This window comes from Rhinolophus sinicus, linkage group LG18 (assembly GCF_036562045.2).
Source record: "Rhinolophus sinicus isolate RSC01 linkage group LG18, ASM3656204v1, whole genome shotgun sequence".
In the NCBI taxonomy this organism is placed as follows: domain Eukaryota; kingdom Metazoa; phylum Chordata; class Mammalia; order Chiroptera; family Rhinolophidae; genus Rhinolophus; species Rhinolophus sinicus.
Genome location: NC_133767.1, coordinates 12,283,955 through 12,296,339, shown reverse-complemented (window position 1 = coordinate 12,296,339; position 12,385 = coordinate 12,283,955). Strand labels below are relative to the sequence as shown.

General features: G+C 47.1%; 1 protein-coding gene across 1 annotated transcript in view; it reads right to left on the bottom strand.

Moving 5' to 3' along the window:
* Positions 1 to 1,727: 1,727 nt before the first annotated feature.
* Positions 1,728 to 12,385, bottom strand: part of LOC109460730 (ectonucleotide pyrophosphatase/phosphodiesterase family member 7) — a 31,737-nt gene continuing 21,079 nt past the window's right edge. Inside the window, exons 3-6 of the mRNA XM_074322674.1 lie at positions 7,286 to 7,912; positions 5,947 to 6,184; positions 4,636 to 4,756; positions 1,728 to 2,065 (exon numbers count right to left, since the gene is read on the bottom strand). Of these exons, the coding sequence (XP_074178775.1) occupies positions 2,011 to 2,065; positions 4,636 to 4,756; positions 5,947 to 6,184; positions 7,286 to 7,912 (1,041 nt within the window). The 3' untranslated portion in view covers positions 1,728 to 2,010. The remainder of the gene's footprint in view (positions 2,066 to 4,635; positions 4,757 to 5,946; positions 6,185 to 7,285; positions 7,913 to 12,385) is intronic.

Here is a 12,385-nt window from a genome sequence, read left to right as displayed (position 1 = left end):
GAGATGGGGCGGGAGCGGGGCGGGGCCCAGAGGAGGCGGGGCCCAGGCCGTGCGCAGGCTGAGGGGCGGGGCTTGAGACAGGCCGGAGGAGGTGCATGGGCTCTGGGGGCGGGGCTTGGGGCGAGATCAGCCCTTGCTCGGGCCCTGGGAGGCGAGGCTTGGGGCATGGAGGCGGGGCCAGGCGGTGCTCGGTCCGGGGGTGTGGTGTTGGGGAGGGAGTCGAGGCGTCCGGGGGTTCTGGGTGGCGGGACTTGAGGAAGGGTCGAGGCGGGTCCTGGAGGAGGGTTTTAGGGCGAAGTTTGGGGTCTGGGAGACCGGCCAGGGTCGGAGGGGGCGGGGCCAGGCATGGGCGGGGCGGAGTCAGGGTTTGACGCCAGATTCGAGCTGCGCAGAGCAGCGAGCGCTCCCTAGGAGCGTCCTGTGAGGCTCAGGGCCGGGTAACCATTCGCACTGTTTTTGCACCTTTTTGATTTAAATAAAGTGCTCTGTGGTTATTGCTGTGTTCTTATTCGGGGCTGCCCCTGCGGCCTTATCCTACCCCACTGCTCATCAGCGCCACCCCTCTGAGAGTGGCCAGGAGGGACCCTGACCGCCCTCATGCCCAGGGCGGGTGTGGGGGTGCCTCAGGCCCAGCGTGCGTGGACTCCGGCCATGGCCGCCCTTTCTCTCCTTGGAAAAGGACATTCAGGTCAAGGAGTTGGTTCCCAAACTGGTCGGTACACGGCGGGCAAGGAGAAACCGCCGAGACGCAGGCCCCTGCAGATCGGTAGGTGGCAGGTTTAACAAGGGCTCTTACTTAGGAGGCCTGTCTTGGGCGCTTCAAGACCAGTAGGCCTCGCTCTACACGCCAGAATCCTACAAGTTTTTGTAGAGGCCTTAACCCGGCTCAGTCACGTACCCAATCCAGGCGACCTCAACACCATAGTGCTCTTAAGGCTGCGTCCTAGAAACAGCTCCCACTGTGGGAATGGAGGGCAGGAGAGGGGGTGAGGAGCCTCCAGGCGCCCAGGCCAGATTGCAGGTGACCCTGTGGTCGGTCCTTTCGAGGACCTCCTCGGACCTCCTCCAACAGAAGGCGGAGATCTCACTCCTGCAGCCTTTGGGTCTATCTATCCTGAACCCATGGGGACTTTTGTTGACCAAATACTTGGGAAGCACCTACTATGTGCTTGACACTGTCAAGCACAGGTGATGCAGCAGTGAAAAAAAGCAGGAGAGGTCCCTGCCCTCCCGGAGCTCAGGGTCTCCTGGGGAAGGAGACGTTGAACTAATCGTCACACAGATAAATGCCGGAAGGATGCTGCCATTATATGCCATGCAGGCGAGCACGTGGAACTGTAAGTGGGAGTTCTCACTGTGCAGGAAAAAGGAATCGGGAAAAAGACTAAGAGGGCTCCTGGTGGTTGTGAGGTGGTACAGAGGTGGGGATGGGGAGGAAGAGAAAAAAAATAATTATTTCTGTTCGACGTTATTATGTCTTGAGTGAAAGGAAGGGCAGACAGTTCCCAACCCACCCGTGCTGCCTCTGGAGTTTGAACTGTGTTCAAAGTCTAACACGGTTCCCCTCACAAACCTCTCATAAAGCTTCATTTAGAAGCGTCTTGAGAACTAATTTGTTAAATATACTTGCCAGAAGGTAGATGAGGGGATAGATTAAATCTTACTACCCCTTTCGGATGAGAACACTGGAGCCCTGCTCAGCTATGAGACCAAGAGAGGAGAATTAATTCTAATTGAATGCATTTATTCTCTCCTATCTGTTGTGCTTCTGCTACAACCAAGTGAGCAAAGGCTCTGACACAAAAACTGTTCATCTTTTATTCCCGGAACACTGTTGATTTAAATAAAGTGCTCTGTGGTTATTGCTGTGTTTTTACACGGAATTAATGGTTTCTGGGTCCGAGATGTCGCATAAATCCTCTTAGTCACAGTGTGTTAAGACAGAATCACCTGTGATGCAACAATGAGTCTTAACTATAGTTTGTGTTTTGGTCCTAAAGGAATGATGCTTCAGAACTGGGTCCGGCGAGTCGGTTCACTGTTGCTGGTTTGCTCAGCTCTCTCCCTGCAGTAGACAAAACCAATGGGAGTGGGTCGGTTAAACTCATAAATATAGAGCTTGTTCTATGAACACACATAATAGCTGTTACCTTTCCTCTGAGGAGCAAAAGGGCATGTACAGTCAATGCCATAGTAATGCTATATGACGTGATCCTAAGATATTAAGAAACGTAGGCTGGTCCAGCCTTTCCTGGTGCCATAGATGGGAAGCAGCTTGGGGAAGGACACTGAGTGGGCCACGGCGTTGATCTGCACACAGAAGAAACCTTTATCGTTGTGTGTGGGCTCTCAGGAGGGACAAAGGTCATAAGGTCATACAGCTCAGATAATGAATCTGGAAGGAGCGAGACACTGAAGGGTTTTTAACATCCCACAGACCTCACAGGTGTGATGTATTCAGGTGTAAGTGAAGGTTAGGACAACTGCTGAACACATCAAGTAAATATTCCAGGTGGTGTTGATGTAGAAAGAAGCATTAGGACATATCACGGGGGTCCTTCCAATGGTAAGAGGGGGTGTGCACATACTATATTAAAGATTGAACTTCTGGACTTGAGGCTTTCTTTAATAATAATAATTATTGTGGGGACAGAGCCCCAGAAAGCAGTTTCCAGGCTCTCGGCCTCACATAGACAGGTGCTGGCTCAGGTAGTAAATGGCCATCAATGTGATTGGATGGCCATCAGCTGTGGCTAGTTGGCCGTCAGCTGTAACCAGTGAGCCATTGGCCACTAATATAACTGCTGTGGCTACGCTAGGAGAAGAGAAAGAATGGGGCTAGCAGGAAGATGGCGGCTGGGCTGGCAAGCGTGGATGGCGGTTTGCGGACAGTGTGGATCCAGCCTCCAGTGAGAGTATAGTGCCGCCAGAAAGAATATAATGGTATGACTCCCCTGCCTATGGCTCCATGGGTGTTCCTTTTTGGCCTTACCATATCCTGCGTTATGTGGGGAGCGGGACCAGAGACCCCGCCGGGTCCCCTGCACGACAATAACCTAATGTATTTTAACCGTATGGAATGGTTGCTTTTTAGAAGTTATGCTGTGGGCCTGGCAATTCAGTGAGTACATTGAAGATTTTCCTGGATCTCTCCTATGGCTAATGGTTTCTGTAAAAAAAGGGACCAATTGATTTCTTTCTAAAATGCTGCTTCAGGGTATAGAGACCTGTATAGGTCATGTTTCAATTTATAGGAAAATTTCACAATTCAAATATAAACTACATTAAATGTGGCTTTGTAATGGAGTTAATGTTAAGTAAATTTCTGACTTTCCTTAGTTGATGGTGTTCAGGAGGTCCCTGTGCTACGTTAAAATAGAAGAATGGTCAGAATTGGGTGTAGTAAGGAATACAGAAGGCTTAGTCCAATGACAAACTATTTTGATGTAGAAAGAGGCTCGTATAATGCACAGAGCTCTGGGCCCTGTATACCAAATTCCTATAGTAACGCTTTGGCTGGTGGCAGGACCCTTATGGGTTGAATTGTGTTCCCAAAAAGCATGTTGGAAACCCTCACTTCTGGTCCCTAGGAATATGGCCTTATTTGGAAGTAGGGTATTTGCAGATGTAATTAAGATGAGGTCGTACTCATCTTATTATGGGACCCTACATTCCATGGTTGGTGTCCTTAGAAAACCATGTGAAGGCAGAGACACATGGAGAAGACAGTTGTGTGATAGTGGAGGCAGAGACTGGAGAAAGAACACCAAGGATTGCTGGCAACCTCCAGAATAGGCAAGAAAGGATCCTCCCCTTCGGGTTTCAGAGGGAGCATGACCCGGCTGACTCCTTGATTTTGGACATCTGGCCTCCAGACCTGTGAGATAATACATTTCTGTCTTAAGCCACCTTGTTTGTTGTATAGTTCGTTATGGCAGCTGTAGAAAACTAATACAACTGTGTGGGGACAGAGCCCCAGAAAGCAGTTTCCAGGCTCCCGGCCTCACATGGAAAGGTGGTGGTTCAGGTAGTAAATGGCCATCAACTGTGATTGGATGGCCGTCAGCTGTAACCAGTGAGCCATTGGCCACTAATATAACTGCCGTGGCTATGCTAGCAGAAAAAATGGGGGCGAGCAAGAAGATGGTGGCTGAACCTGCAACAGGTGCAGTGAGGGTTGCGAACAGTGTGGCTCCTGCTTCCTGTTTCTCCAACCCAGCCGCCAGCGAGAATATAGGAGTATGACTCCCCTGCCTGTGGCTCCGTGGGTGTTCCTTTTTGGCCTCACCGTGTCCTGTATTCTTATGTGGGGAGTGGAAGATGAGACCCCATCTGGCACCCTGCACTACAACTGGTGCATAATTTTGGGGATCCGGTACAAAATGAAGATGCAGGGACCTTGTTAAAAAAATCAAGTATTTCGAGATAGTGACAGTAGGTTATTAAACCAAGCTGAGGGTTCTTCTGAGCTCTGGGCCCTGTGCGATTTTCCAGGTCGCAAGCCTGTGAAGTTGGCTCTGGTTGCTGGGTTCTTAAAAGTGCTGGACCCCCCGCCCCCATGGCCTGCAGGAAGTGGTTGAAATGGATCATTACAGTGTGCACCCATCAACCCCGGGTAACCCAAAGGCCACTTACTTCTTTTTCCGACGAATAGCTATGTATGTCACGATAGTGACAAACAGAACTGCAAGAATGCCCGTGACAATCCCGAGACCCAGCGCTGCTTTTTGGAGAGCAGCCCTCTGCATCTGTGCTCCTGGTAAAAAAAAATCAGAGAGTTTTTTAATTGTCCAATTATTAAGAGGCTGTGCTGGTTGCTCCTGGGTCCCTGGGAAGTTTCCCATCCAGGCGTGAGTGAATATTAATTATGGAAATGAAATGCACATTTAACCCAAGAAAGTGCTCACTGTAGAGAAATCTCGCAGGGCAAGTCGTTGAAAGCCGATTTACTAAACGACCTATTCGCCAAATGATCCATTTACCTAATGACCACTTTGTCAAATGACCAATCTGCTAAGAGCCAATTCGCTGCAAATCAGTTGGTGGCATATCCTGCTTATCAATAACTGATGGTCAAATACACCTCACTCCAGACTCCCAAAGTGCTTTGGGGACAGGAGTAGGGCCCAAGTAGTTGCTGCAAAACTCTAAAACTTAAAAAAAAAAATTCTCAATGATTTGGTGAGTGGGTCATTCAGTTCGTTTTCTGTAAAATGGAGGGCTTCCTTGTAAGTTCCCGAGAAGATTGTGGGCAGTGGCTTGGAAGAAGGGCGCAGGAAACTGTTTGTACCCCATTTTGACTGAGTGTGGTTGCTCTCAGCACTCGATAAATCACAGGGCAGTATCTAAGTCTCTCCCGGCAGAAGAAAAGCTGCCCAGTGTTTGCAAACGACTGACTTTCTCGACATGATGCCTTTCTTCCTTGATATTGCCCAGATTTAGGATTTTGAAATCTTGAGAATTAGGAATGTCATTTGTGGGAATCCCTGCCCCTTTTTCACAATGAGAGGAATGGTAAGGCTTTGTGATTGCCCTATGAGCAGCTTTTATCCAGGTACCAGCAAGCATGGAGTTGCTGAAGGAAGTCTGATCGTCGGTATCTACAAGGGGCATCTGGGGGCAGACTGCACACTGTTGCTGCGAATCAGAAGGATTATTGTCTGACTTCCTGTGTGGAGAGCCTTCCCTTAGCCCCTGGGGCACTATATTAAATGTCACCAGCGTGTCCAGGGGTTCCCTACTTTCTCTGCTATCTTTTTTAGAGCTGCTGATATCTTGTGCGTGGGGGCGAAGGGAGGGCTGAAGCTGCTGAGAAACAGGATTATTCTGTGTGATTCCTGCCCCTCCCCCATCCAGGAGACCCCGCCCCCCCATTATGAATCTTTTCTAGCTCAGGACAGAACAGACCACACCACCAATTTCCTGGTGGTTACTTTTGTATCTCACCTTGCTGCTGGTCATAAGAGTCCACAAGCATTTCCTGGGTGACCGCCAGGGAGCCGTTGTGGGGTTCGGGAGTAACCCCCAGGAGCTTACACATGAGTGGATAGATGTGGATGCTGTCAAAAGGCTCTGCCAGGTGATTCTTCTTGAAATCTGGCCCGAAAGCTCTGAAGATGGTCTTCATATCCATGTCGACATTATCGAAGCTATGATCTCCTTTGTTGAAATATATGATAAGTTGCTGAAAGGGAATAATATAAAAAAAGCCACGTTAGGTTCTTACCGGCAGAAAACTGCCCCTTAGTGAATCTCATGCTTCTCAAATCCGTGAAATCTTTGCAAATGTAAACGACAAAGAAGGACGTTGCTGTCTGCCGTGGCCGAGAGAAGAGCAAGGAATGAAAGGTCTTTAAGAGAGAATAAAGAAAGCATATGCATCAGAAATAGCAGGAAGATGATAATAGTGACAATAGCTCCCACATCAAGCACTTATTAGGTACCGTGAATTGTTCTGAGTGCTTTATACATAGATGTGAACTTCTCTTACCCTTCCAGTGAGGGCACTATTATGCTCTACCTCTGTAGCTTTGCCTCTTCTGGACATTTCATTTAAATGGAATCATGCAATATGTGGTCCTTTGTATCTAACTTACTTCACTGGGGATAACATTCTCAAGGTTCATGTAAGTTGTAGAATGTATTCTTCATTCCTTTTTAATGGCTACATAGTACTCCATTGTACAGATATACCATATTTATTTGTCCATAAGTTCATGGGCATTTGGGGTGTTTCTACCTTTTGGTTATTATAAACAATATTGCTATGAGGATTTGTGTATAAATTTTTGTGTGAACAGGATTGCCTTTTTTTGATATGTACAAAGGAGAACATTTTTTTTTTTTTTGGGTGACTCTCCTGGTGATCTGTGCAAAAATAATCAAGCATGCAGACTTGGGTTCAGACCTCAGCCTTCCTCTTCTAATCCCAATCATTTCTCGCTAACTCTGGTTTCTTCCTTGTTAAAATGGGGGAGATAAAAGCATCTATCTTTTGGGTTGTAGGGAAGACCAAAATGAAATTACTCAGGTGAAGTTTTGAGCGCACTGCTCGACACCTAGCTTTGGCCAGGGATGGTTGTCATTATTACTGCATGATGGTAACGTGGGGCAGGGGTGGTTCAGTGGGATGTAGGATTGGGGGTACGGGTGGGGAACACTTAGAAAACATCAGGTTACCACTCATTGTGCATTCGCTTCTGTTGCAATGTTTTTCAGAAATGTTCCTCCCTGGAGGCTGCCTGCCAGATCCAAGATGACTGTATGCCTTTTAGAATCAACTCACCGCGTTGATGTTATAACCAGGGTCAGCGTACAACACGATTGGCAGGACCCGCTCGTGCTTAGCAAAATGAAAGCGTTCTGGAAAGTCCTCTTTCTTGTAGACGTGGAGGTGTGGGTGTGCGTCCTTCAGCGCTTGGTAAAGGGCTTCTTTTTGGCCTGGTTTGGGCAAGAGCATCCCAAAGCCTCCGTAGTCCACAATATGAAACTTGACCAAGTCTCTGAACTTGATATAGTTGGTCAAGAGGATCTCGGTGACATTGGGCTTCTTTTTTATGGTGGTCATGCCATGGTCTGATGTGATGATGACATTAAGATGCTCAGTCAAGCTGTGCCTCTCGATGGCTTCCACCAGGTACCCAATGGTTCTGTCGATTTGCTGAATAATCACCTTTCTGTTTTCCGTCTCGGGCCCGTATTTGTGGCCCACGTTATCTGGCTCTCCATAGTACAGCGTCACAAAGTCAAAGTTTTCCTTCGTGAACCAGTCCATGACAATATCAATGTTCTCCCTCCACTCCGTCTCGTTGCTGTCTGGGTGACTGTAAGACTCCACCAGGGACCTCTGCACGGCTTCGCCTTTGTACTTAGCGCCTCCCCCGGGATAGTGGAATGACGCCGTCTTCCTCCCCTGCAAGCACAAGAAGAAAATTCCATCAGGGCCAGTTTTCATAACCATTCTCACAATAAGCAAAGACCCACATGTTTACATCCATGCCCTTGGGCTTTGGAGTCAGATGGAGTTGGGTCTCATGCCTGGCTTCACCGGGATCTCATCGAATCTAAAACAGCATGACTTGCAAAGTGTGCTATTATATTATGGGCTAATAGGACGGAAGATGCAGCCAATTGGACCACAACAATCCAGTGATCGGAAGATGCACTCCAAATTCAGAGATGGCAAAAGGAAAAAAAGAAAAAAGTTCCTTAGAATGGAGGAGAAATGGGACTTTCTAAGTTGGTGATGGTGAGTGAGTTCTTTCATCCCTTATGCTTCAGTGTTTCTACATGTAAAGTGCCAAAAAAGTTCACAGGATGTTTTGTGAGGATTGAGCCCAATAACTTGAAGATAAAGTGTTGGGCATTGTGTGTTAGCACGTAGTAGGCCCTGTTTGCCTCCAGATATAACAAGCCACCACAAGCCTTCCCCAGTGTGTGCAGTGGACAGGTAATATGTTTGTTTGCCCAGCACCCACTCCCCTGTTTGCTGGTTCAGAGCCCCTCACTTTCCCTGGAGAGTCTCCTCTCTGCCGCTGCTCCATGTCGGGTTCAGGATGGGCTGGCTCCACATCAGGCTCCAGAGGTGGATGTAGCTCTAGCCTGGTCACAGAGGACACTGCATCCTCTGGCTATTGTCATTGGTTTAGCCTTGGGCCCATGTCAAAGCCAATGAGAGGCAATCTTGGGCCTTCCTCTGGGATTGTGGGAGACGGGAGACGCTGCCCTTCTTGTTTCCATATCTAATGTTTATAAAATTTGGGGGTGTTTGCCAGAAGGGGAGACTGCCATCTGGTCCCCTATGTAGATGTCTGCTTAACCACTGGGTCTGACGACCTACCCAGAGGCAGAACAATATGGCGGTTAAAAGTGTGCTCTGAGGCTGGATTGCCTGGTTGTATCTTTTCTCTACGACTTGGATGCTCGTTACTCAAATGCCTTTCACCTCAGGTTCCTCATGAGCTTATGTATTTCCTGGACAGGGAGAAAGAGTATTGGGCAAGGTGGCATGGTCAGGTGAAGAGGGGGCAATGATTATTTCCTCTCGGTTTTGTCTCCTGCAGGGTACTGAAGTTGACTAGGGGGCTGCAACGGGAAGATGAGATTCTGGGTTCCAGAAATGGCTGCAGCATGGGGCATTGGGTTCTTACATTAGAGGAATGGGTGGGTCAGCTGTGAAATGTGGCTGTCGTGCAAGGCTCCAGCAGGGCCTGGGGTTGCTGCTGGACACTGAGACCCTTGTCATTGGGGCCTGGTGACCTTCACACCTCTGTGTCAGGCCATAGGCAACTAGGCAGGACAACAAATTATAGTCAACAGGAAAAGAGCCAGGGCTGGCCCACAATCTGTCATGGGATACAATCTGACCTGATATCTCTTGCTTCTCTTTGTCTCCAGGGGGTAAACTAGGGAAGGGGTGTGTGTGTCTGAGAGAGTAGACCACAGGCCATGCTCCTTCGATGCCAGGCTGCTGGGGCCACCAGGGAGGGTCTGTGGCAGGGGAGGTGTCTGGGGAGTTGGGCTTGGACTTGCATACAAGATGAGCAGGACTGACCTTCAGAAATGGGGCTATTTTAACAACACAAGTGACTGCAAAGTCATGAAACTATTCTTAAGTGATCTGCTCCCAGCAGAAAGGTGGTTTTGGACAAAGGTTGGTAAAATGGTTAGGAAAATAAAATAGTTTTCTGTATGCTCACCAACGAGTTCACAATAAGATGGACACATCTCACTAAGTAGGTTCTGTTTTTATAAAGTAGCTCCTCAGCTAGGAATGGGCACATAGTAGGTACTCAGTAGATTTTTGGTTTAGTGAATGAATGGCCTGTTTATTTGGGGAGGAAGTACTTTCCTTGGTCTCAGCGAAGCTATTACCTTGAGGGCTGTTTTGTTATATTTCCTGGCTCGTCCAAGATTTGGATGTTCTGAAAAACACTCTAAAGTTCATTGGCTTCAGTAGAACTAAGACACGGTGGTCGTGTGACTGTGTTGATTCTGTATGGGGAATAAATAACTGGGAGGATTTTGGGATAATGGCCCCTGGGTTGTGGCTATTTGGTCAACAAATGAGCAGAAAACTATAACGAAAAGTAACGGCAAAACTTCCCATGTATGTTTGAGAGAGAAGTAGGAAAGCATTTTGGAAGATCCTCTTACTTGGCCAATACACCTACACCCACTTCTGTGAGGGTGGCTGCTAATGACTCAGCTGCCCCATGTTCTGGAACATTACTCTCACCTAAGTGGCTAAGTCCTGCCTCACTGAGGAAGAGTCCCATATTGCTTCTCCACACCTAGCTGACCATGGCCAGCGATTGATGACGGGAAGACAAAAGACCAGCCCTCTGGCCTCTGGGTAGGATAACATCAGGGTGCATTTCATGCTCCAGAGCTCCCGAGGGGTCAGGCTGAAGCTGGTCTCCATCTGGGACCACACTTCCCTTAGCTCTTTCCTCTGTCCTGTTAGCTTTTCTCACTTCCATCTCCCGAGAGCTCTCCCTCAGTGCATTACATGCACGGAATCCCTGCCTCAGGCTCTGCTTTTAGTAAACTTGACCTAAGACTTGGCCTTAATTAATGCTACATACTTTGGAAGGCTCCAGGAGCTCTGCTATCCATAGCTAGAGGTGAAATATTGCCCCTTCTGCCCTCCAGCATTCATTTTCTATTAGATGATCCAGTTTTGCTTTCTCTAAAGTGCTGTGTCCAATCTGAAAGTATCTTCATTTGTTCACTTATTTACTGTCTGTTTCTCTCCTCTAGAATGTACGCTCAAGGAGATCAGGGGCCGTATTGATCTTATTGACTACACTCTTCCTGGGACCTAGGACAGTCCCGGTTCAGAGTAAGTGCTAACTGCTGATTAAATGCATGTTGAATGAATGCATGAGCCATATCTCCTTGTGTGGGTGCAAAACCCATCCTATTCTCACTGCTTATTAACTTATGGAAATAGTTACAGAAACTCTGTCTCTTTTGGATTCTAGCATCTTATTTGTAGCCTCCACAGGTAACACATTTTCCTTTCTGATAATAGAATTTCTATGGTTGCTTTAACTTCCACGTCCTCTAATATTTATTTATTGCATTTCTGATTGGCAATTGACATAATTCTCAGGTTTCAGCGATGGTACTTTGTTTAACTTACATATAAATTGACTTTGCTCTGAAGTATGGAATTGACTAGAAGGATGAGACGTCTAACATTTTGTAGAATGTAGTTTGGCTATTTTATTATTTAGTGGAAGCTGATATTGATATTCTGAGGGAGCTAGGCAGCTTTGCATATCCAGCTGAGCTCCTGATGATGTTTGCACGTTAAATCTCAGATGTTCCCAACTTGAAACTGAATTGTTTTCTCGTTCTGTATTCTCAACAGACACCTTCTTTAAGGATATCCCAAGCGGTAGTCTTAGGAAACTATGATTATTCTCACTTGGTCCCATGGGAATTTTAGGATGTGTGCTGCTCTGTGAAATAAGCTCCAGAAAGAAATGGGCGTGTGGGCATGTGTACACACACATGTGACAACACACACACACACACACTTGACTCTGTATTTGGGACCCATGATAATCAAAAGTGCTATTTTCAATAGATACATCCTAGAAATAATCTGAGGACTTAATTGGATGTAAAAGAGTTGGTATTTACTATTCTACCCTTTAATTAGCATAATCAGTGTTTCCAGTAGCAATAGCAATTGGAAAATCGCTAGTTTTATTAGGTTCATTACTCTGCTTTAGTGTAGTGTTGCGTCAATGTGGTTATTACCCTTAAGTTGCTTCTTTAAAACAAGAGTTGGTACTTCCTACGGGCAAATCCTGGCCATTGGGTTTTGTACAGCGTCCACCAACCTCTTCAGAAGCAATCATTGGAGGGAAAGTTGCCGTTTGGTTTTGCATTTTGTCTTGTCTCTTCCTTTAGGTGACAGAATGTATGTCATAAGCCACACATTTTAGGAAGGCCCGTGCATAGCTCATTGGGTTGTGCTTTGGTGGGGGGTGAGTCTGTGTGGCTTAGGGAAAAGAGCTAGTTACTCATTCTAGGGAGGGACTGAGTGGAAAGAGATGGACTCCTTGCATTTGAAATTCAGAAGGTACAGTTGGTGCAGGGTGTTTCCCTTGCTCTCAGTACTTAGCGGGATTCACTGAACAGAAGGCAGCTAGATGTCCAAGGTTCTGTTTTTCCCCCTCTCAGCTCTTTCAGAGGTCAGATTGTTATTCTTAGAGCCTTTATGATGCATCTTAAAGACAATGTTTGGGCCAATATTGGGATGCGTTATCTTATTATTAATGCTTTTCTAGGCAGATGCTGGCACCATTTTGTTCACAGTTCTTCCGAGTTTGGAAGTTATTGTCTAGGAGACCTGGCTTACATTCGAAAA